The 27,267-nt window shown below is 31.8% G+C and overlaps 1 protein-coding gene across 4 annotated transcripts in view; it reads left to right on the top strand.

Moving 5' to 3' along the window:
- Positions 1 to 27,267, top strand: part of Cnksr2 (connector enhancer of kinase suppressor of Ras 2) — a 262,226-nt gene that overhangs the window by 14,375 nt on the left and 220,584 nt on the right. For all 4 annotated transcript variants that reach the window (XM_077794034.1, XM_077794033.1, XM_077794032.1 and 1 more), the window contains exon 2: positions 24,280 to 24,443. In XM_077794034.1, coding sequence (XP_077650160.1) covers positions 24,280 to 24,443 — 164 coding nt within the window. The remainder of the gene's footprint in view (positions 1 to 24,279; positions 24,444 to 27,267) is intronic.

Genomic DNA, 27,267 nt, shown 5'->3' with positions numbered 1-27,267 from the left:
TATTATGATCTCTAGTTCCATTTGTTTTCCTGTAAATAACATGATTTATTTCTTTTTTATGCCTGAGTAATATTCTATTGTGTATATACTATATTTTCTTCTTTTTTCTCTTTGGAAATTCTTTTCTCTTATTTTTAGCTTTTAGTTATACATGACAGTAGAGTCTATTTTGACATATTTTTATAAACATGGAGTATAGCTTATTCTAATTAGGATCCCAGTCTTGTTTATGTACACAATGTTAAGATTCACTGTGGTGTATTCCTATGTACATATATGAACACACCACATATTCTTTACTCATTCATCTGGTCACAGGAACCTAGGCTGATCTGTAACTTTGCTACTGTGAATCATGCCGCAGTAATCATGGGTATGTGGATATCTCTGTACTATGCTAACTTTAATTCCTTCAGGTATATACTCAGTAAGTGTATTGCTGGATCATATGGTAGGTCTATTTTTCGTTTTGTGAGGAACCCCCATACTGATTTCCATAGTGGCTATACTAACCTATATCCCTACCAACTGTGTATGTGTTTATTTTTCCCTGTGTCCTTGCTCACATTTATTGGTTTTCATATTCTTGATACCATTCTTACTAGAGGGAGATGGAATTTCAGTGTAGTTTTGATTTGAATTTTCCTGTTGGCTAAAGATATTGAACATTTTTTCATATAATTATTGGCCATTCATACTCTTTTGTGAAGTATCTGTTTAGTGCATTATCCTATTTATTGATTGGGTTATTCATTTTTGGTGTGAAGTTTTTGAGTTCCTTCTACCTTCTGGATATTAATCCTCTGTTGGAAAAGTATCCAGCAAAGATTTTTTCCCATTTAGTACACTGTGTCTTCACTTTGTTAATTGTTTCTTTTACTGTGCAAAAGTTTTAAAATTTGATGCAGTTCTATTTGATGATTCTTGCTATAATTTCCTGAGCTTTTTGTGTCCTATCCATGAAGTTATTGCCTGTGCCTATCTTGAGGTATTCCCTGTTTTCTTCAAGCAGTTGCAAAGTTCTGATCTTAAATACTTAAGTCGTTGATCCATTTTGAGTTGACCTTTATACAGGGTGAGAGAAAGAAATCTAGTTTCAGTCTTCTTCATATGTATGTACAGTTTTTACAGCACCACTTGTTAAAGAGGATGTCATTTCTCCAACATGTTTTTGGCGCCTTTGTCAAAACTCAGATGGCTAGTGCTAATGGATTTATTTCTGTGTCCTCTATTCTGTTCCATTGGTCTACATTCTTTTTTATGCCAGTACCATGCTGTTTTACAAAGAAAAACTCAGAATTGGATGAATTCACAACTGAATTTTACCAGGCCTTTAAAAAAGAACTAGCACCAATGTTTCTCAAACTATCCCATGAAATAGAAAGGGAAGGAATGCTTCCAAACTCATTCTATAAAGCAGGTACCACTGTGGTACCACAACTGGATAAGACAGAAAAGAAACTAATGACTAATATCCTTGATGAAAATATGCAAAAGTCCTCAAACCAAATTAAACATCTCATTAAAAAGTACACCGTGATCAATGTGGTGTCCTTACAGGAGCACAAGAATAGTTTGGCATATTAAATTAATAAATATAGTACACCACACGAATGGAATCAAGGAAAAGAAAAATCACATGATCATCCCAAAAGATGCACAAAAACCTTTGACAAAATTCAACATCTTTTCATGATAAAGGATCTGAAGGAATTAGGTATACAAGGAACTTACCTCAACAAAATAAATGTTTTATATGGCAAACCAAAGCAAACATGCTGAACAAGGAAACTCAGGAACAAGACAAGGATGTCTACTCTCACCACTCCTATTCAATACAGTAGTTGAAATTTTAGCCAGAGCAATTATGCAAGAGAAAGAAATAAAAGGGATACAGATAGGAAAGGAAGAACTCAAATAGTCTCTATCTACAGATGACATAATCCTGTAGTTAGAAGACCCTGGATATTTCACCTGAAGATTTTTAGATCTGATAAACAAATACAGCTATATAGCAGGATACAAAATCAATATGCAAAAATCAGAAGCTTTTCTATACATGTAGTCACTGAGAAATCAAGAAACTCATTCAGAATAGCTTCAAAGCAAATAGAACATCTAGGGATAAATCTAACCAAGGAGGTGAAAAATCTCTACAGTGAAAATTACAGAACACCAAATAAAATAGTCAAAGAAGACACTAGAAGATGGAAAGACCTCCCATCTTCATGTTCAGGCAAAATGAACATTGTTAAAGAGGCCATATTACCAAAAGCAATCTGCAAATTCAGTGCAGTCTCCCTCAGATACCAGTGACACTCTTCACAGAACTAGAAAAAAATCTCTAACAGCTTTATTAGAATGTAACTTTCCAAATTATTTTTTCTTTTATGAGTCAGATGATCATTTGACTTCTTAAGCCTAATTATTAGAATGGTATATATCCTATTCTTCTTACCAAGAACTCAATACAAAAGTCCTAAGACATTGTTGATAGCTGTACTATCCCTGGCTAAGTCCCAATAGTATAGGCCTCAGTATTATCTCAGGTCTATTATCTCAGTAATAGACCTTGTATATCATGGTTCCTTAGTAGTTCTCAGCATTATTTTATCAAAAAGTTCATGGTCATTGAAGTTTCATTTCTCTGACTTTATTAGATGATTAGAATATGAGGTTTATCATTACAGGTTGTATACATGGTGATCAAAATTATTATTAACGAATATGTGTGGTGAAAATGGTAAGCACTTATGAGCACTATAGGTCTTTTAAGTGATAAGAACTATTGACTTTTCATAGCAGACACAGTGAATTGCAAGAAACAAATGAACCAATTCATTTGTGCTTGGAGTGCTGAAAACAAAAGAGAATCCCTAACAAAACAATGCCCTTTCTCATTCATGTGTCACAAGTGGTATTTGGATAGATAATTGAGAAGCATTAAGTTTGCAAATTAGTTCCCAAGTTCTATAGAGTGGTTGTTGGAAAGTGTACTTTCCCAAAGCTTTTATGCTGAGTTTTTATTATTTTATTATCAGTGGTTTGTTTTTTTCCTTAGATTTTGTGTTGTGATTTCTATGTGTGTTTTCCTTGGAAAACTGCTGTATATACCCTACACGAGTACATTGTGTAAGTGATAATAACTTATATATAAAATTTGTTACAAGAATTTCTAAAATACACAATTTAGTTAAGTCTTTTAGCCAGTATAACTATGTAACAATGTTGACTCTAATACTTTTGAGAACTATTGTTCACCATGATTTTGTTGTGGAGCTTCTTCACTCTTTTTGATATTGGTGTGTTTGTAGATGATAGTGGCCAGCAGTATACAAAATTTTACACTTTTATCCAGACTTTGAAGACCATTTGGATTTTCTTGGTGGGGAGGAATTGGTCTTGAGCTTCATAACTCATTTTTTAAACCATGTAATCTTAAATTATTGCTTTTAAAATTCTACATCTATCCATTAGTGTTACCTATCTATGATAAATTTGGATTTCTGGTTTCCTTTGCTGTAAAAGAAAGCTGAATGATATGTTTACCTTCAAACCTCTAGTCTTCTGTGATTCTAAACTTTTAAATTTATTCCTGTATTTGGATTAGATGTAGTAAATAATGGAAATTCTTGATATTACTTACATCTGCTTTAGTGACACCTAAAGACAGTTGAGCCCTCTGAATTTTTTGGCTTAATTTTTCTATCCTGTGATTAAATGCCAAGCACAAAACTGCATGTGCTTTACACAAACACTTTCTATGTAACAAAAACAGAGGTATGTTTTTCATATTTTAGGTAGATCTGAATCCCCAAGGTCTAGACCATCAGGGCCAATTTACCATTTCAAATTCTGCCTGGGAAATTCCTAGATATTAGATTATAAATCTTTCTCCTTTTATTTTAGTTTTTTCTCCTTTTTCCATAAATATGCATGTAAATTCTTAGCAAAATTTATAGCTATTTTTACAGACTTCTAACATGTATGGTTCTAATATTTGGTAGGAAATTTTGAAACACATTCAATTACAGTTCTTTTGTTCATTATTGAAATGCATCATTATTTAAAACAGTTTGTGACATTTCTTTTACAAAAGAACATGCTTAGTTCTTCTACACACTGACACTGTTGTTCTCTGTAGAGTCTATGAGATGAATTGATAGAAATCTAGAAGGAGAAAGAACTTTTGGAAATCACTTGGTCCTATGCCATCGTATTACACGTAAGCAACTGAGGTCAGAGGGGTTAAAGAACTTGTCTGAATTCACATATCTTCCTAGTAGCAAAATTAATATGATAAAAGAACCCAATATATGAAAGCTCAGAAATAGTATATTCCATAGATCTTTTCATAGTTATGAGAACATCTATGTTAGGAACAAAAAAGAATGAATTCTTTTGATTATTGATGTCAAAGCTAGAGCACGTCTTGATTAACACATGCAACAAGTCTACTTCATAGAATAATTCCCTCATTAAGAATGTTTATTTTAGATTTCATTTTATCATAATCAAATGTAAGATTTGTATAATGCCAAACCCCATTTATAGAGAGTTAAAATGCTATTAACTGCTGGAGAAACTTTTCCCAAAGGTCTTCTAATCTCTGTGCGCTATGACTCAATGATTTTACATCTCATTTTCTAAAGCTTTGCAGATTGTTAGTGTACTCTAGTATAACAGGATTAAGCAGAAATCTGAGCACAGAGTACTTTTTGAGGTCAGTTAGAGCTGAATAAGTGGTTTGCTGTGCTGAATAATTTATTGTAATTCCCTTATTTTAATGATTTTCCATTTTAATTATGAATATTATACCTGCTTCCAAAAGTATGTATTTGAACTAACTTTTGAACCTATAATCCTGAACTGTTTATATCACTTAATTAACTTCAATAATACTACTGGAATAAATTGGTCCTTACCAAATACAAATACCTATCATGATACATCAAAAAATATTTAAAAGATCAAGACTACAGAATTATTTTAAAATATGTTGTGAGATCTTATTGTGATATGTTTTTTTAAAAAAATCTATTTTGGATATTGTTTCTATATAGTGGATTTGCATAACTTGTGCTCTTCTCATTCCTATTTCTTTCCAGAATTTGTATGTCTGAGTTTTGGTTAAAGCCTCAAAAATCTCAATCATATTTCAAAGAATATTTATTTACTTAAAATTGAGAGTAACTATAGCAGTATGAAATCTGTGTTTATCATTTAGTGAGGTATGTAAATTACATGTTCATAATGAGATTTCTGGTAATTATTTTTAAGTAAATATGTGGCTTCCAAATAGGGAGATATGACTAAATAAAGTAACAAAATATAAACAAATACAGTAATAGATTTTTCAAGTTTAATATTAGTGTAGGTCTCTTATATACTCCCAAGTATTCAATAACTAAGTGAATATTGAAGGTACTTTTTCTTTCACCCACGAAATGTCATTGTATTTCTATTTTGAACATTTCTAATGGCATTTACTGTCCTTTAGGAACTATTTCTTTTGCATGTTAATTTTTAGGTATTGTAATTTTCAAGATTTGTGGTTCTTTAAGAAAGACAAAATAATGTAACTTAATCACTTGAGAATGAACTGTGTCATTATGCACATTTTCTGATAGCTGCTGTCAGAGATAGAATAATAACATGTTTCCTGCCACCATCAGAAGTGTGGTCACCTCAGGACAGTACTGACTCATACTTGTGGGGCTAGTAGGAAAAGTTCACATCATTGGCAGCCACCTGGGCTCTTCATGTTCCATGGCAAATGGCAAACTGGCACATGATGTAACTGAAATGTTTCTCAAATGTCTTAAGTTCCAGGAAAAATTAACTTTAAAAAGTGTAAAAACTAAAATCTATGACTTATATTGAACTAGCAGTTTTGAATTCTTAATTTAGTTGTTCTTGTTTCACAAATTGATAGTTGTGTTTTATTTTAAATTTAAATGGTAATGATATGTTAAAATTAAAGAATTCAAAAATTGAATCTTGTTCCCCTGGCCCCACCATCACCCTTGCTGGGGTTCGAACTCATGGCCTCATCCATTCTAGGCAAGCACTATATCACTGAGTAACACCCACACCCACCTTGTTACTATTTTTTTAATTGTTTTAGTTGTAGGCAGATACAATAACCTTTATTTTATTTTTCTGTGGTTCTGAGGATTCAACTCAGTGCCTCATGTGTGCTAGGTGAGCGCTCTACTGCTGACCCACAATCCCAGTCCCCCTATTTTTTTTTTAATGTGGTAACCAGTCTCAAAAACCCAGGTAGCACTGGAATATGACCCTTTTGTCCTATCTGAATATATACAGCTGTTAATTTAACCTAGAAGTTTGGTGGCTTCTAATATGTACATATATCTAAAGCCCTTAATAATTTTACAGAACAGTAATATAATAGTAGAAAACTTGGTTGATTATCCTTGATAAATACTAGTAAAATATGGAACTATAGAAACTGCTCACCTCCATCTACTTAAATTATTTTCAAGCATAATTATTGTTCTAAGAATGTTTTATTAATGATTATCAGTGTGTGGTTAAAATAATCACCTTCTATAAAACAAACAAAACCTTTAATCGAATGGATTATTTTTGAATCTGTGCCTTCAAGTTACAACTTATATGTATTTTTATATGAAAGTTTATTGTACAGCCTTCAAATGAAAGGAAATTTATTTTGGAGATGTTTTTTCCTATATCTTTAGACTTGCATGAAACACATAATTTTCTAATAACAGCACTCATTCTGTATGTTTAGACAATATTTTTATTTGTATATATGTTTGAATTTTTATAGTAAAATATATTTAACATCCTACACAATTAGTTATTTTTTAAAATTACTGTAAACATTGGAGTCTACCATAAAAGCCTTTTAGGGCAGTACAGTTATTCTTTCCGTTAGGTGATCATAATGTACTTATTCTAAGTTTTGTCAGAATTTTTAAAGGTTTTAAGTCACATTGGCTTGTACTCCTGAATAATAGGCCTTTCAGAGCTGTCTACCATGACCATTGTATAACTACCTCCTTCTAGCATAAACAGTCACTGTATTACAATGATAGAAAATATAATCTTTGAAGACAAATCTAGATTTAAATTCAAGCTTTGGTACTTATTGACTATATGGATTTGGATGCATAATAACCTCTTTGAGTTTCAGTTTTCTTATTTTTAAAGTAAATAAATAACACCTCAAAGAATACTAAGGTTTATTATGAATAATCTATGTAAAAAATATGTCATAGTCACTGGCACTTAGTAAGTTCTAAATAAATGTTGGCTGTTAGTATTAGTAGTACCACCACCAATTCTACCTACAAAGGGGGATTGTAGACAGAGGTTGATAATTTATACCAAGATGATAGTAGGAGCTGGAAAAGTATTGGTTATCATTATTGCTACCATTAGGTGTCATGCCAGTAATCCACAATAAAGTAATATCTCAATTGAAGCTGAATATAAATAATTAGATATTTTTGAGTCATTCCAGTATAACTTCCCTGAAATTATACAGTGAAATTAAAGAAAAATTAAAAACTATTGAGAAATTTAAAATAGAATTAAAGATTCCATTGCCAACAATATACACCTCAACCCAACATGAGTTGATAAAATAATTTCCATTTATGCAGCCTTAAAATACTTAGATGACCGGGTTCTCACCATTTAGTAAAATGTCATACTTCTGAAATATAGAATCCCACATATTTTCATTTGGTTATACATAGTATTTTATTAGGACTTAGTAATGTCTGAGTTTCAGAAGACTTCAATAGTTTTTGGCACATGGGCACAACAAATATTTGTCAAATGAATGAAATAACCCCAGCAGATAATGCCTAATCTCAAAGAATTACTCCTTCTTTTAATTTTTTTGTCATATATAAACTTAGAGGCAGGGCTAATAGTATTCTGTGTCCTTTTCCTTTGTCTCTTTCAAGACCTAATAAACATTTTACTTAAACATCAGAGATTTCCCTTTTATCTGTTTATATAGATTAAACATTTTTCTTGATAATTTTTCTTCTTAAGCTAAAAGTTCAAAAGTTGTTGCGTTAATGACAAGATAGTTCAAAATTTAGAAAGAAAATATTATTTTAAATTAATAAATTGTCTCAATTCTTTTTGGACAAACCCACCTAAATTTTAGAGGGTTTGTGGATGAGATAAAAGTGTGGACAAAAGGTAATATTTTACAAGTTTTATGTTCCAATCATCCTTTCTTCTTAGCTCCTTAAAAGTGTTTTAGTCCTTTATAGTCTTGAAATTTAAATGCACAGCTATATCTTGTTCAAACTTGTTCCTTTTGGCCAAGATGTATCTTTTTTGAGCAATGATTCATTAAATTAGGAATTATATTATAAACCAGGATGTCAGGAATATAAATAGTACTATGAATGAGATTAGAAAACTGTGTTAAAAATATTTAGGAAATAGTGAGATGATTAGATAATCCACTATAAGGATAGTCTTGGAATAGCTGAAAATTTTAAGTGTAAACTGCAACTTTGTGACTTCATAGTGTTATGTGGTAAAAAAGAGAGGATCTTAAAATTTAAAAAAGTATGAGTTCTTATTTCTTCTTAGTGATCTAAATCTACAAACATTTAACCAAAATGGTTATGACATATGCTTCAAAGATTTGGCTCCAAAATAATTCATATTAGTTCTTTTTGAAACCAGATAAATATAATTTCTGAGTTTTGAACACATCATTTTTCAGTGGCCTATTTTTCTCCCTTTTCCTTTCATAATTATGTAGTCGTGTGTGTGTGTGTGTGTGTGTGTGTGTGTGTGTGTGTGTGTATGTGTGTGTATGCGTATGTTCTTCTCTATTTAAACAGTGTACTAAGTCCTATGTAGGGTATAGAAACCTATACAGCATACAACAATCTCTATGTTTAGGTAAATTTCTCCTTCAGAATCAGAGCAAACTTTTCCTTTAATGCCTTGTTTAGATCACTGTGTATCTCATTCTGGAAAAAAAAAACCCATGAGGAATGATATAACCTTTTTTCTTGAGAGACTTTTACTCTATAATAAATGTGAAACTAGATAATTGTACAAATAGTAACCATTCAGAGCCTACTATGTATCAGTTACTTTTCATGTTTTAAGGACTTGATTTAGACTTTGCAGCAACATCTCTAGGGTAGATGTTGTTAACCAAGTTTAAAGGTGAGAATTAAGTTACGTGACTTTTTTTTTTTATATTTATTTTATTTTTTTTAGTTATCGGCGGACACAACAGCTTTGTATGTGGTGCTGAGGATCGAACCTGGGCCGCACGCATGCCCGGCGAGCACGCTACCGCTTGAGCCACATCCCCAGCCCAAGTTTAAATGACAGATTTTGGAATTGAACCCAGGCCCCTCTGACTCTTAAGGCCTCACTATATATTTTCTCTCAATCATATGGCCTCCCTAATTAAGTAAGAATTCTACCCAACACTGACCTTTATTTTTCTTTAGTTCATCTTACCTGTTTGAAGAATTGCTTTTCTGCTGATAACAAAAAGAGCAAAAACAGGGCTGACACATTCCATATTTGGTTGTGCAGATTAGCAGCACACAAACCATATAACTTTTTGTGGTGTCCTTGAATAAGTAAGGGCATAGAGTTGAAAGCCTAGGGCAAATAAAGAACAACTTAATAAAACTACTTTTTTTTGTTTATCCAAAAAAATTTAGAAAATTAGAAATCATAAATATTTTCAAATGATTTATGTTAATATAAAGTTAGGTAATGCAAATATATGTCAGAGGCTATATTTGAATTTTTGATGCTTTACAATTTATTATTTTAGAAGAAAACTTTTTGTTAGTAGTACAAAGAATTGAACACAGAGCCTTGCACAAGTACTCTACCACTGTGCTACATCACCAACCCAGAAGAAAACTTAATATGTTTATGTGATTTTTTCTTTTTTAACCTAGCAACTAATCCAAAAATTTAAAGGCAAATGTGAACGTATGTTATATTACAACATTTCACAAATAAGAATACATTCTTAATATCCTAGAACATGAAACTAGTTGAAATTTAGTTAGCTTTTAAATATTTATGCTGAGGTCATGCTAAAATTGTGACCAGTTGAATTCTAATTTTTTTGACATAATTTAAGTTTTGTGCTTTATTTGCCATCCTAATTATGCCTAGGACATAATTCTTAATTTACTGAATCCTTAATCTTATGATTGAGTCACATCTATAAACATCTTGTCCATCAAGCCTATGGACAAGAAGAGCCAGGAAAACAATGAAAAACTGTAAAAGACAATTATCTTTACCAGACATTAAAGCATTATAAAGCCTCTATAATAACAACAATATGATGTTGACCTATAAACAGACAAAATACCAATGGAATAGAATAGAAACCCCAGAATTAGAATCTGGCATATTTAGAAATTTACTATATGATACAGCTGGCATCACCAATTACTGGGCATAAAAGGGACTTTTTCATAAATGGTGAAAATTGTTTATTGTTCTTGGACAACTGGGTAGGCATCTGGAGAAAGATAAAATTAGATTCATACCTTGCATCATGCAAGAATAACTTCCAAGTGGATTAGGGGCCTAAATGGAAAAAAAATGGAGCCACACAAATACTAGAAAAAAGAAAACATGAGTTTAACCTTGGCATATTTAAAAAAATATTTTATTAGTTGTTGATGGACTTTTATTTATTTATATGTGGTGCTAAGAATCAAACCCAGTGCCTCACACATGCTAGGCAAGCGCTCTACCACTGAGCCACAATCTTGGCATATTTTTTTCTGTCTTAAATGAATTTATTTTGTAAAATTTGTACTTTTATTTATATATGACAGCAGGATGCATTACAATTCTTATTAAACATATAGAGCACAATTTTTCATATCTCTGGTTGTATACAAAGTATATTCACACCAATTCATGTATTCATGCATGTACTTTGGATAATACGCAAATTTTCCATATAGTAGAAAGAGGTCTTTTTCATATGGTGGGTTTTCTGCCTTGATTTTCAGATATGATCATTTGCAGGTAACAAGAACAGGGAAAATTAGTTCTCCATCAGTATCACAGTCTTATTATCAGTTACATTTATTTTCTTTGAAATTTCACTACCAAAATTAGAAACTTGTACAGTTAATACTTTTTAAAAGAGTAGACTTACTCCCATGATATGTTTGTATACATTAGCAGTTCTGCCCCTAAATTTTTATATGAACTTTATTGTTAACTTGCCTACCTCCATAAAACATCAAAGACAACTCAGATTCTATGATGGGAGGCAGGGAAGTTACATTAAATTCTACTGTGACTGTGGTTGATGACTGTAAATTTGAGTTATTGAGAAAAGGAGTTAACTGTTGATTCCCTACTACATAAAAATTTTAAAGGAAAAAATTCACAGGGAATTCAAAGAAACCCAATAAAACTAAATTTATGTTGAATTTTAAAATAAAACAGAATGTATATTCATTATATAAGCATGTATTAAATATTTCTTGTGAACTTGGTTCTGCTCTGGAAATACAGAAATAGCATATAGTCCCATAGCTGATGTTAGTGACAATCTCCACTAAGTGTTATTCTACACCTGTTATATTAAATTTCACTTATGCCACATGTTACTTGTCAGAACAAAGGTTTAACTGTGGTATATTTTAAATAATTACTTAAAATAAACAGTATTGTCACAACTTGCACAACAATTTATTCAGGGGTATCCAAACCAGTCCATGAAGGGATAGAAAAAAGACAAACAGACACATGCATGAATAGAGAAAAAGTCAGGGCTTGGTGGTTCAGCCAACCTCTTATGGAGGAAGACTGACCACAAACAAGCTCACCACGTTTATTATATAAGTTTTATCATTAAAATGGTTAACGTGGGAAAGTTTGTTCAAAGCAAGCAGAGTTCATGAGCGTGAGCAGCCTGATTATGGTTATCAGCTTGTGCCTATAACTTTCTACCCCTGAGCAGCTGGTGTCTGAAACTCAAGCTTAAAACTGAATAGCTCTATGGCTGGCACAGAATCTCCCATTGAACAGGATGTCACCATAGCAAATGGGCTATTTCTTTGCACCTTTCAGGAGAATTCTCCAGAGGGGCATCACCTCTGTCATAGGACAGTTTGAAATCCATAGTTTCTTCAAAGCTCCCAAAGTAGCTTTGTATAACAAACTATTTTGTATAGGGTCTTTCATTGTAGTTCTGTTTTCACAAATAGAAAAATGCAACAACATGTACATAAAGTAAACTAGATTGCAAGAATAGCTTAATTAGTTGAAAGAACCAGGTCAGCCCTTAATCACTAACCTTTCATAGAAATTACTTAGAACTAAAATAAAAGAAAAGCCTATTCTGGATCTAAATGCAAGAAACGCAACATACTTCTATAAGAAACAGTAACTTACTAAAGAGTAGCTTCTTAAGGAGGAAAGAGGGAAGATCAGATCAGAAGCTAGGGCTCATGTGTGTAATTGTCTTAAAAATATCCTAGGTATCTTTTATCAGAAAAATGTTTAATTTTAATGTAGTTACATCTTTCATTATTTTCCATTTTATGTTTACTCAGTGTTATGTCTTGCTTAGAAAGAACTTTCCATCCCCATATTGTATAAAACTTTTCCTATATTTTGTTTCAGTACACACATTTATGCCTTCATTTATCTTTTAAATATGAATTCTTAAAATGTAGAATGTATAGCAGGGGTTCTGACTTCATTATTTTTGCTCAAATGGATAGCCAGTTTTACTAACACAACTTATCGTTTTCTAATTTCAGTGCTATTTTGAATTATAGTCACTTTTTTAGAACTTTAGCTATCTGGCAACTTTCCTTCACCTTCATGTTTTGCTTTTTCAAATATTTCTTGGTTATTGCCAGTTTTTCCTTTCATATGAAATGTAGTTCCATTTGTCAAGTTTCTTATAAACAAACCTCATAGGATCTTCCCTGGGATCACACTGAATTTATAAGTCAATTTAGGAAAAATTAATATCTGTACACTATTGGGTTGTCTTATCCAGAAATGATGTATCATTCCTTATTTATTTGGGAATTTCTTTTATATTTTTCAGGGAAACTTTATAGCTTTTAAAATATTGTATCTTCTTAGGTTTATTTCTAGTTTGTTGTTTTTATTCATATTATGAATGAAATTTTAAAATTCTATTTTTAATTGGTTTTGCTGTGTGTAGGGTATTTGGGCACGGTAATAAACTTTCCTTTAAGTCTCAGTTTTTCAGTTGATTTCTTGTATTTTTTAAGTAATCATTTCACGCATTGTTGATAGTTTTTCCCATCAAACATCCCTCTTACTCTTTTTTCCTGCTTTTTGGCATTTGCTAGGATCACTGCTCAAAGTTAAATACTCTTGACTGTTACCGAGAATGAATGCTTGAGTTTTACTATTGCTCATGATTATTCTGAATTGATTTACATGTGTTTCCACATGTGACAGTGGTGATTAATTGATATATTAATGTTTAAATTTGTAATTGTTTTGTAATTAAAAAATAAACAATATTTGTATAAATCCAAACATTTAAAGGTTAGTTTAGGAAGTGGTATTAGGGGTTTCAGAGCCTTGTTTTCTTGCTAATATCTAAGAAGAAAATTTATGCAGAGGATGATTTTTAAATTTTTATTTGAATATATAATTTAGTTTATTAAGTATCCATAGGCTAGAGTTGTGATTCAGTGGTAGAACACTTGCCTGGTATGTGTGAGGTACTGGGTTTGATTCTCAGCACCACATAAAAACATATAAATAAATAAAGGTACATCAATAACTAATAAAATATTTTAAAAATAAAGTGACAAGCTTTCAGTAAAAATTAAAATTCTAATAAAAATGTGGTTTTTAAGGAATAGCATGGTGGTGCACTCCTGTAATCCCAGTGGCTTGGGAGGCTGAGGCAAGAGGATCCAAAATTCAAAGCCAGCTTCAGCAATGGCAAGGTACTAAGAAACTCAGTGAGACCATATCTCTAAATAAAAATACAAAATAGGGCTGGGGATGTGGCTCAGTGGTCAAGTCCCCCTGAGTTAAATTCACAGTACCAAAAAAAATCTAGTTTTAGAAAGTCTAATTAATTTTTTTGGGGGGTGGGGTACCAGGGATTGAACTCAGGAGCCCTGGACCACTGAGACATACCCAGCCCTATTTTGTATTTTATTTAGAGATAGAGTCTCACTGAGTTGCCTAGCGCCTCACCTTTGCTGAAGCTGGCTTTGAACTTGGGATCCTTCTGCCTCAGCCTACCAAGTGGCTGTGATTACGGGAATGCACCACTGTACCCAGCTCTAATTCTATTTGAACTGATGATATCAGTTTATATATATATACTGATAATATGATTCACATTTTTATTATTGAACTATTAGAGCATCTGAATCTGTTCATTCATTATTTAGGGATTCTCTGAAAATAATTTAGAGTTTCCCTCTCAAAATTCTTAAAGCAAGTCTCTAAAAAAATAATAATAATAAGTGAAGAGGAGATGGTACAGCTGGACCATTCCCAGTTGGGCTGAAGAGTATTTGATTAAGGTTCTTTTCTCTCCCTCTGTTCCTTGGGTCAAGATAAGAAGAGGTGGGGATAGGAAAGTCAGTATCATGTTTCTGTTAAAAATCATGATCTAAATTACAAGTTTGTTATCTTGAGGTCTTTCAAATCTACAAGGAATATTAATCCTGTTGCCAAACTACAGATCACCTTCCCTGTAAATATTTAAATGTAACTTTTATCTTATTAGTTAATGTAATAAGACTTGTGGTTTTAGCAAACAAAATGTAAATGTTTGTTATATTCACATTTTTCCCTCAACAATTCTTATGGTTCTTATACAGTTTAGTTGTTGAGGGAAAAATATGAATAAAACAAACATTTACATTTTGTTTGTTAAAACCACAGGTCTTATATTAACTAATAAGATAAAAGTTTCATTTAAATATTTACAGGGAAAGTGATGTATGTGTTGGAGAATAGATGTCATAGCAAAACATTGGGGGAGTTATGACAGAAATATAGTAGTCCTATTTTCTTCTAAAGAGGACCACTTCCAAAGAGGACCATAATTTCTATTTCCTATGCTAGGCTTTTTTAAAAATCTTTTTTAAAAGAACCCAGTGTTGTTTATTCTTTCTTTATAGATTCTTTTTAGTTATACATGACAAAAAAATCCATTTTTACATAATTATACAAACATGAATATATCTTGTTCTAATGCAGATCCCAGTACCTCTCCTACTTCTTCCCTCCCCCACCCTCCTGCTCCCTTCCTTCTACTGAACTTTCTGCCATTTACCCATAGTTAATTTCTTAATTAATGTCTTGTGGATGTACAAGTTGGTGAGCTTCACTGTAGTATATTCATATATGTGTATAGGAAAGGTTTTAGGATTTTTTGCTTTATTGTTTTCTCAAAAGATTATTAAAACCCTTCCTATTCAAGGAGATGAGTTCCCTCTTATTCAAGCAGAAACAATTTTGGTGTTGTTTTCCTCCTTTTTGAGATTTGGGATTGCCATGAAAAGTAATGAAATCAGCTCTTCTTATGTATATAACATTTCCTAGGATGACATGACTCAAGTTTTGAATAGAAATGCAAGGTTCTGTTTTGAATTCTTTACCCTTTTTGGATTATAGCACTGGGAAATCAGGATCAGAGTGCTTTCTTCATAACTAGAAGTGTATAAAACTTTAACAGGAATTTAAAGTTTCCTTTATCATTATTGAATGAATCATACTTTTCTTATGCGACTTTTAATCTGTGGTGCTATAACCAAAGGGAACATGTTTCCAGGGTAGATGCTGACAATAAAAAGTAATTGTAGGTTTTCTTGCATTGTTATATATTTTAGTATATTTCTTATTTTCTTTCTTGAAATGAAAAGTTCTAATTCACTGTAAGTTCCTTAGACTTTTTTTTTTCCATTTCTGGAAAAATACATCAGAATTCAGTAGCCTGCTGTTTAAAGTTATCATGAAGGCTGGCCAGGAGGGTGGGGGAATAGTCAATGGTAGAGTGCCTGCATAGCAAGCTCAAGGCTCTTGGTTCAATCCCTAGGACTGCAAATATAAATAGATAAAAGTTTGTTTTTAAATAAAATTATCATAAGTAGTGAATATAATGCCTTTGGAAAAGGAGCAGTTTAATTCAGCTATAAAATTTAAATAGACAATATTAATCTTTATCATGTTAATTTATGAATGCCTACCATTATTTTCTGTAGTTTTCATCATAATTATATGTAATGATTATCAAAGTTAGCATTTACTTATAACATTTGCAAAGTATTACAGAAAATACCTCTTAGTTTGTGGCTATTCAAGACAATTTTAAAGGTAAGTTTTTTGGTTCCTCTCTCAGGTTGATTTATAGCTGTCTTCAGTGTAGGCCTCCATAGTAGGCAGTGGCAGTATATTTATATGTATGCAAATCTTGCATCCCTCGGGGTCTTTTCTTTGAAATTCACCAATGGAGAAATTTAGGATTCAATTGAAATAAAATCTCTGCTAAAAGATTGTTTGCACAGCTGCTTTCAGGCAGTGACCAAAGTCTCATAGGAGAGTGAGTCAATGCACGCTTGTGAGGCTAAGCTCAGAATTTTCTTGAGTAGTACTTTACAAAATATAAAGTCATTACATGTGTTATGTCTTTGTCCTTATCCCAACCTCCTCACATTCTTTTTCTTTTCTTTTTGTTTCCTTTCCCTAGAAGAAGAGTTATTTATTCTTTATGTCTTATGGAGATCATTTTTAAATTTTATTTTTTTCTTCTTATATGATGAACCCAGTGATCATAGAATTATTTTATGTCAAATAGTTTTTAAATTCTAAGACCTGATTAAACCTGAAGCCCATGAATCTCTCTTCTTCTTTTATAAACTCCTGTTTATGAAACTAAGTTGTTGAGCAGTAATTTAATCAGGAGAATCATAAGAACATTAAGCTCCATTAACTGTTGGACTGCCAACAATATGAATGTAGTATTAAATTATGACTTGGACTTTGTAAATGTCATTGAAAAGTTAATTCTTAAATTCCTGGCAAGCAATTTTAGTCTGCTAAGAAACAGATGTTATGGAGGTTCATTTGTGACTGGAGAAGCAATATTGCCTCTCTGGTAAGAACTGAGTGTAAGAGGTTTTTTGTTTTGTTTTGTTTTGTTTTTAATGTGGGTCTGTCAAATTGTTTCTCTGACACTGCATTAGCCAAGATTCTGATATCTGCCCCACCCCATTCTGATTCATACGCATTTCCACATATTTTTTTCCTCCTTCCTTTCTGATTTTTAGGCATTTTCTATTCTGGCCTACTTGTAGGAATTTGGATTCCAGAGGGAACCAAGGGAAAGATTACTAACTGATATCTTCAGGTTTCATTGTCCAGTGGACATTGATTATTGTAGAATGCTCTTATGCTGAAGGAGAATGAACAGAGAGGAATTATAAAAAGTATTAAAAGACTCATATTTTTGGAGCTCTTTGAAAAATGCTTTATGATGAGGAACATTAATTCCTATTGTTTGTGGTTTCTTTTCCTTTTTTTTATAAAGAACTTCCACTGTATTTTTTTTAAATTAGTGATAACAATATTGTGAAGGATGAGACTAATTGTTGCTAAATTAGGCTGGTGAATTTCTCCTCAGACTTCACTTTTTGGAAAATTAGGAGGTTTTCTGAATAACTATCCTTAAAACATGCAATTAGGGATTTATTTAAATAAACATCATTAGAATTAGTTTGGAATAGCTTTTTTCTCTTCACAACTTGTCTAGCTTACAACATAAGAAATTTGTTTCTTTGTGGTCTATAAATTTATGACAAATGTTTGCTGATTCTTGGAGATATATATAAATAAATAAATTGGGACTGTCCAAAAAGGGCATGACTAGATATTTAGAAATATAAACCCAATTTAGTGTGTGTGTGTGTTTTCAGTACTCATTATTGTTATTTGATAATAACCTCATCACTTTTTGGAAAAAATCAGTTATATTTTTGCTTTGGACAAGCCTTGATGTAGTAATGTTCATTGTTATTTTAGAGCATGTTAGAAATACAAATCTCAGACCCCATCCCAGACTGACTGAATCAAAATCTACAGTTTAATCAGATCACTAGATGTTTTGTATGCACATAAAATTTGAGAAACTATGGATAACTAACATTGTTTTCAGTTATTAAAATTATTTTGAGGATATCTTATGAATGCTAGGGGAGAATAAGGCTTTCAAAATAGCACATTTTTCCTTGTCAAGGAGAATTTATATCATAGATTAATAAAAATGTTTGACTATTAATTTGTGTAATATTACATCTTGATACTGATACATGAAGCAAAAATATATAAAATTGAATATGATCACTTATTTCTTGGCAACCTGTCAGAAATGGCTGTGAGTTATATGTTTGATTCTTTTTATCCTGATCATAAGTCCTTACATGTGATAAAAGGCAAGCATTCATAGCTTTATTTTAATTTTAGAATTCAGTTTAGTTGAGAGTTTAGTAATTAAATGGCAAATGCATGTTGACTAAAAATTAAATGTGGCCTAATAGTTTAAAAACTGTTTTAGAGGCACCAAAATTATAAAACACAGACAGGTTTGTAGGTGTGTACATGTGTGTGCGTGTGCTTGACTGTATGAAATTATTGAATTGGTAAAATGCTGACATTCACTATAGTCGATTTGAAATAATGAATAAGATTTGTTTTGTATTAGGGAAGGACCATAGGAGATGTATTTAGATTAAGTTTTATAATGGATGGGGCTGTTTGTTTCTTCAGTTGTTTTTATGCTAGAGCTTTCTTTTGTGGAAATTATTTCAGAATTAGAGAGCTGTGTATGTCTGAATTAAAATGGTTGATTGTAATTACTAAAGGCAGTTTTTACCTCTGTATTAATATGCTGCTTTTCTAGAATCATCATTTTCAAAGATGTTTCTACCTGTTACCACAGTTTTCTGTTGATTGCAATTTCTTACTTAGCAGACCATGGGTATAGCACTAAAGAATGCATGAAACAGGTTCTAATTGTAGGTCTTTTCCTTAATTTACATTATTGAAAATAGTAAGGGAAATTGTAAATAGACACACAGGAATAAACTGGCTAAAGAAAGGACATGCTTGGAAAAAGCAGTATCCTTTAACAATATAGCTGAAATAACTGATCAAGTGAAGGCGCCAAGTGAGAAGATTAGTTTCTGCCAATGATTACATTTTCTTTGAGAGGAGTCACAGATTACTGTTCTACATGTTGAAGACAGAGAAAGTTTTTCAAAATGTAGTCTTAATTGTATTCTGCTGGCCTTTTTTTATTTAATGCCTCATATTCTTCATCTTGTTCCTACTCCTGGGTCTTTGCTATTTCTGAGGTCTAATGCCCTTTCCTCTGTCATTGTCTAGTTGACTCCTTTTCATCTTTAGACCCGAATTCTTCCCATACATTTCCTTCAGTTATATCACTGCCCTTGATGCTTCTTTGTATTCAATTAGAAAGAAAAATTATATTTCTGTTAGAGAAATTTAATTACATATAAGCATAGCATTAGTAATCAGATATGAAATAATAACAGCTATGGCTTTGTAGCAAATTTAGGCTAATTAAGGTTAATCTGCCAGTTAATTAGTATATTTTTATTATGGTAAAATATACATAATATAAAATTTGCCATTTATTCACTGTTTTTATATTGTAAAATATGCATAATATCAGATATACTATCCTATTAATTTCAGAATTTTTTTTAATTTAGCAAAACCAAAACTATACATATTAAACAACTCCCTATTCCTCTTTATTTAGTTCCTGGTAACCCCCATTCTACTTTTTGTTTATATAAACTTGATTGCTATACATACCTCTTATAAGGGGAATCATACTGTATTTGTCTTTTTGTAAATAAACTATTTCACCTAGTATGTCCTCAAGATTCATCCATATTACAATATGTATCACTACTTCCTTTCGTTTTAAGTTTGAATTAAAAGGTTTTTGTGTATACAACATATTTTCTTTATCCATTCATACAGCAGTGTACACTTGGGTTGTATCCACCTTTTGCCTATTGTAAATAATGCTGTTATATAATATGGGTTTATAAATATCTTTTCAAATCTCTGCATTCAATTCTTTTGAGTATAGAGCTAGAAATGAAAATGCTAGATTCTGTGGTAATCCTGATATTTTTTGAGGAATTGCCAAACCATTTTACACAGTGACTGTGACATTTTACATTCCTAGTAAAACTATAAAGGATTTCAGTTTCTCCCTGTATTTATCAACTTTGTGTTCATTTTTGATAGAAACCAACCGAATGGGTATAAGGTAATACCTTATTGTGGTTTTCATTTTGCATTTCTTTGATGGTTAGTGATGTTGTGCATTTTTAATGTGTTTATTGGCTGTATGTATTCTTTGGAGAAATATCTATTTAAGTTCTTTGCCCATTTTAAACCAATTTTTTTGTTGCAGTTGTTGAGTTGTAGGATTGTTTATGTATTCTGGAAACTAATCCTGTATCAGATATATGATTTTCAAATATTTTCTCTTTTGCATAGTTTGCCCTTTCATCCTGCTTATAGGGTTCTTTGATACACAAAAGTTTTTTAATTGTAATAAATTGAATGTATCTGTTTTTTCTCATGTTGCCTGTGATTTTTACTTCATATTTTTCGAAAATCTATAAATATGCTTTTCAAAATAGGTATGGCAATGAATTCTTCCACTTTCATCATATTAAATGAAAGTATAGTATGCGCCTCCACAATATTTTAGACACATATTGATAAACTAATTTTCAAAAGATACTTCAAATAGAGCTCATTTTTTCATTTGTTACCATTATAAAAAGAGAAACCTTACTAGCTCTTTTTTTCTGTGGAAAATAGCTGTTTTATAGGTTATAACACGTTTCAAGACTGCAAATATAAAAATTTTCTACATGATAACCAGCTATTTTTGCATGTATAATGCAAAATATATTTAAATATAATGTGTTATATTTTAAAATATATATTTTTATTTTTAAAAATATATTTTAGCTTTCCTATAAGGAACAGTCCAGTGATAACTTGTAGATATGTTATTAAAAGGGTTTATTGAAGGTGGTATTCATTTTAGCACATAAGAAATTCTTCCCGTGAGAAATCCTTTTGCTGACTTTAGGGTCAAGAATGGATAGATAGTTCTCTGAGAAACTGGCTTGCTTTTATCTATGTGTGAATGTTTTAAGCTGTATATGATCCCATATCTCTATTTGCATTCACTGTTCCATAATTTAAAGTTTATGTTCTAGATCCTGTTCTAGCTTCTTCTGCCCATTAGTAAGTCTAGTATTCTTCTTTGTTTTGGATTTTTTGTATTATTTTAATTTTGACTCCCAACGTATGACTAACCATGTTTCTCTTAACCATATTTTTCTTACATACTTTTACTTTGCATTAGTCTGCTGAATTGTGTGTCTATGTGACAGTCAAATGTCTTTTGGTACAAAGCATGATTTAATATTTATTTTAAACCACGTCTTCAAGGTTTTAAATGGAAAATAGAAAAAAATATTTTTGATGTAATGACTTTTGGTATAGTCCAGATGATCAATATAGAGGTATGGAAGCAATCCTTTCTACTTCTGCCCCACTTCCAATTCAGTGTAATCTTTAAAAGCAGTAAGTTGGAATCAGAGTCAGATAAACTTGGCTTTAGACATTAACTTACCATTTATAAACTGTGGAATCCTGGGCATGGTCCCTAAATTCAGTTATCTGTAAAATAATGATAATGACATGCAATTCATAAAATTATTTTAAGGATTAAATGAGAAAATATTTCTAATGTTCTTAGAATAGTGCTTGGCACACAGTGAGCACAAAAAATAAATAGAAGATATTACTGCTACTCAGCAACAATGCTTCCATTTGGAAATAACAAAACTATTGAAAGCTTAACAGAGTAATTGAGGACAGACCCAGAAGAAAATTGTCCTTCCTTTTTCTATTTTATTGGGTTTTCTTGAGAATTCTTGTGAAAACAAATTGTATACAACTTGCTGTAGAGCTACTACTTGCTTGTTGGAGGGTAACTGTGAAGGATGGCATTGAAAAATATAAAGAAGAGGAGTTTCTCAGGTCAGCATATACTGTATTGGCTTCAGTTATCTAAGAACTATTTGTGGTATTTTTCCTTTCATTCGTTTGAATGCAGCCTCTGATTGAATGCCAGTCAGTACTCTAACTGTATTCAATTTTTCAGTGTCTGCTGGCATGAAATTTAGTCCTTGGTAGTTTAAAAGAATTTTTCTACATTCGAAGCCTTCACTTTCTTATTTCTCAATCCCTCTTCATCCTCATATGCTGCTTGGCTTCTTTTTCCATTATTCAATACTATTCTGGCTTAAAGAACTAATAATCTCCCTTCAGAGTGTTTTTAGTCCTTATCTTACTGGGATGCTGTGCTTCACTTAACACTTGTCTCACTACCACAATACCTTGGTCCCCTCTGATTCATTTTTGTTCTCATTCTTAGTTGTTCCTTTGCCATCCCTCAAGTTTTGTGGCCCACCATATACTGTCTCCAGAAAATTCCATCCATTTATGTTTTTACTGCCATCACTACTTTCCTTAATATTTCAAAATACAGTGATCATTTTGTGTGCCTGACTTGGCCTCTAAGTAGTGCATCCTTTAGGTCTGTGTCAGATTTACTATTCTGTCTCCAGCATACATGACAGTGCCGTACACTTAGTTATCTTTTCCCTTCTTTTTGACCACAGAGTTTTCCCTTTAAAATAAAAATTCTGCCTTGCCCCATGATACTATAATTAGTACTGTTTACTCACATATTCAACACATATTTGTAATGTTACCAGTGTACTTTTTTTTGCTTTACAACTATCTCACTGAACCCTCACACAAGTCCATAAAGTTCTCATAATCTAATCAGACACATGAAAGGCCTCATCTGCTTAAAATCATAATCTACCTACATCTGCACCCATCTTCTCCTTTACTACATTTTTATTAAAGATAATGGTTCTTACCTACATTTAAATATCTTCAACTCTCTAACATCTTTTTGTTTTATCACAATTTTAATGGTGTCAACTCTAACATCTTAAAGAAAAAGCAGACATTTGGTAACATATTCTCCAGGTATTCTCTTATTGCTCTTTCTGTTACATAGCCTGACTGCTTTGAAGACTCCTCTGCTCATGCAGTGCTTTCTTATTGCCATCACTGTGAAAACAGTTTTCATAAATGTCACTGCTGATCTTCATGTTACTATATCCAGTGATATAATTTCATCACTCACAAATATACACATGCCAATGGAGAATGAAAGAAAAGGATGATAGTAAATAGTGAGGCCACAAAGTAACTCCAGTTATTTTGAGGAAATTTGAGAATATAGTAAGGGCATATGTGATTTGGTACTAGACTCTGTCAGAACCCACACTGCTTTTATACCTGACTTTTTTCCTCTTTCAGTGGCTGTAGAATCTCTCAGTAATGGGAATTTACTTCTTGGTACATCTCTTCTAACCCCATAATTTTTTCCTCTACTTGCTTATAATTTCTACTTTCTCAAAATTTAAGCTAGACTATAGTCCATTATGGCTTCATCTTTCTTCTTAATATAATCAAGACCACTTAGTCTGTGCTAATTGCATAATTTCCTTAGTATTCCTTACCCAAAATTCTAGAAAATTAATCCTGTTATTCTAGTTTATCATTTGTGCCAGGCCATTTCATAGGTGACTTAAGCTAACTCAATCTCTCAATCATTTGTGAATTGCTCTAAGTATTCTCAAGAAAGATGGCTTCAAGAGAGTAAAATCTAATAAGGATACTTACTTTTAGACTTTGATAAAATCCAAATGATAATGGATCAAGGAGTGCATTGCAGGCGAGGAATTAAAAATAAACAACCTGGGTCTGAAGAGAATGATTGATGGAGAACAAAACAGACTCAAGGAAATCAAAGAAAGGTTTTTGTTTTGTTTTTTAAGATGATAGGTGTTTGAATACAGAAGGCATATATAGGAATATGATGAAGGGGCTACTACTACTATTGTTATTTTTTTCTGAAGCTCACATATAGGTTGAGAAAGGTATATGATTAAATAGTACAAAGTCAAAATGAACTTAACTTGTGCTATAGTAGTAATTAACAGTTGTATTTCCTCCTGCCCCCACAATTTTTTGACTCAACTGTTTTTCATTTGGGTCTTCCATACTTTTATGTTGTAGGTCTTGATGACTGTTTACAGCAGTATATTAAGAACTTTGAGAGGGAGAAGATCAGTGGGGACCAGCTGCTACGCATTACACATCAGGAGCTAGAAGATCTGGGAGTCAGCCGCATTGGCCATCAGGAACTGATCTTGGAAGCAGTTGACCTTTTGTGTGCACTGGTAAGGACATGAAACTGGTGGACAAAACCCTCATTTCTCTTTTTTTTCCTTTCATTTATTTCCTCTTTTTTCTTTTCTTCTTTTAATTTACATGAAAGTAGCAGGGAAAAGAATCCCTTAATTCTCAACCAACTAGGTGTGGTATTTTCCTGCATCCTTGAATTGATTATATTAGTGTCAAATGACAACAAAGCTTATGACTCAATTGGTGTTATTAGCCACTTAAATTAGAGCTCACCAAGGAAGTTTTCACAGCAGAATTTGGACACACAATTGTGTATAGTCATAAAGTCAAATTCCTTCTAAAAGCTTTTACTTTTTATTAGAAATACTAATTAATAGCATTTTAGAGAAGTTTTTAAATAATCAACTTATTTGAGTAGTTTTTACAAATATATCCAATGAAAATTGAATATTGTACGTTATATGGTTACTTGCTTATATTAAGAAGCAATGCATAGTTAGGCAAGAAAAATATCAATGTCAAAATAAGCTGCCTGCAAGATTTTGATAGTACATTAGATAGTCTGAGGGGAACAGAGTTTTTTTTCTGGGTAAGATAACACTAACCTGATTGGTTTTAAATTCTTCCCATTATTTGTTAGGGAGTCAGGAACTACACAGAGAAAACAATATGTTCAATGTAATATGCTAACCTTGGTTTGTATCTTGGTTAAATCAATTACTAACTCTTAGGGACAAAAAATTTAATTATAGCCATAGTTATTTTGTTTAAAATGGAGATAATAACTACCTTTTGGAGGTGATGTAAAAAGTAAATGAGATAATATCTGTATAATGCCTAATTCAGTGCCTGGCATTCCATGCTCATTCAATAAACAATAACTATTAGTGACATGGTGATGACTAATAAATGAGTATATAATTAAACACAGTTCAAGAATCAATTATTACACTTATCACTATGTTGCCAGTTATGAATTGAGACCTTGTTTCTGTCCTCTTGAAAAGCGTAATTGAGGAGTATGAAAGACAAATAATTAGTAATTACTACAATAGAAATATAAGCTAAATATGGGAGCATAGAAGATTAAATAACTGGCTTTGACTAAGATGTATGGGTGTATATTGCAAAAAAAATATATTGAAGCAACCTAATGGAGGATTAATATGTAATTAATAGGCAGAGGAAGAAATGGAATGGCATTACAGGTAGATAAAACAACACAAAACAGATACAAAGAATGAAGAACATACAGAGTGAAGTTTTCAAAATAGATGGGAAACAATAGCTGAAAATAGACTTTAAAATAGAATGAAGCTAAACTAAAATGGCTTAATATTTTTGCTTCCTAGTATGGCCATTGGAGCACCATCCAAGGATAATCAAATACTTGATTTAAAATTGTAATTGATCATAGTCGAAAAGCTGGAATCAATGGGAGAACAATTAGGGAATATTTGAAATAATCTACATAGGCATTGAGTATGGCATGGACTAAATAAGCATGTGCAACTAACTGAAGTAGAGAAGATCTCATGAGTGGGGGGGTCAGATAAAGGAAGGAGAAAGAATCCATCTTTAATAACTACAGAGAGATGATTTTGCAGTAGTAAAGATAGGCAGTGGCATCAAGAGTAGACTTAGTGGGAACATAAACTGAGATTTGGATTTGTTGACTTTGAGGTATCTCTGTGTTATAATGAAAGGAGATATCTCTGTGTTATAATGAAAGTGAGAAATACTGTTCAAAATGTAGGTGAAATTTGCATTGGTCTTGCAGAATGAGTAGACATTTGATGAGCAAAGTAGTTATATAGGCAGAAAAATAGCATGTGTAAAGACAGAATTGTGAAAGACGATGGAGTGGTAAGAGGAAAATGAGAATATTGATTTGGCTGGATCAGAATAGGGAAGTGATAAGAAAAAAAGGCCCTTGTAAACCTTGTATCACATTATAATTCTTTGCTTAAATTCTATAGTACTCCAGTTCACAGTGGGCTCTTCCAAGACAGATGAGTTTGTCCATCTCATGGTTTTTTCTTCCCCTTTTTGCCCAATGAGTAGCATATAAATGATGTTGAATTAATGTTATCTTACTAAATGAAACTCTTAGCCTTTCTTCAGAGAACTGTAATTTTTCTCTTGCCTACATAAGTCTTTGACTCTGAAGTTTCAGTTCCTACTATAAGACAGAAAAATGACCACATTACTTTTGTTTCTTCAAGCTATGCTATATTCTCAACTGCTCAGTTTGATGTTAGTTATGATGGAGAATAAATGTTATGGCGGCTGATAAAAATTAAAGGCTTATTTTGTCATCTGTTCATTCATGCAACATATATTTATTAAATAGCAACTATATTGTTTGCACCATATTATTCCAGAAAGAAGTGTGCTATTTATGATTTGGAGGTGTATTAACTCTTTCAAGCTATTATGCTACTATTTAGTATACTTAAACAATAAACAAATAATATTAATCAAAGAAGTAAAAGCATAAGATATAGTTTAATATATGACCCTTAGTATGTGTTCTGACAACATACCTTTTATTGGAAACTATAAGTGAATAGTTTATGACAAGAAAGAGTAGTTTGAATTTCATGTTTCATATACTTTTCATATAATAGTCATTTTGCATGAAAAATGTGACATTTGCAATTGCTAGGATTTGTTTCTTTGCATTATGATTGTTTCATTCATCTCAAAACAATTTATTTTTATTAAAAAATTCATTAAGCCTTTTAAGACTCACTCAATTTATAAAGAAGATTATTATAAACCTAAACACCTGCTGCATTATATATTCAAATTAAGAACTCTGAGTAAAATGGCATCAACATTCTAAAAAATGTGGTA

The sequence above is a fragment of the Urocitellus parryii genome, chromosome X, assembly GCF_045843805.1.
Source record: "Urocitellus parryii isolate mUroPar1 chromosome X, mUroPar1.hap1, whole genome shotgun sequence".
Taxonomy (NCBI): domain Eukaryota; kingdom Metazoa; phylum Chordata; class Mammalia; order Rodentia; family Sciuridae; genus Urocitellus; species Urocitellus parryii.
Note: the sequence above shows the minus strand (reverse complement) of the source record. Positions and strands in the feature narration are given on the sequence as shown.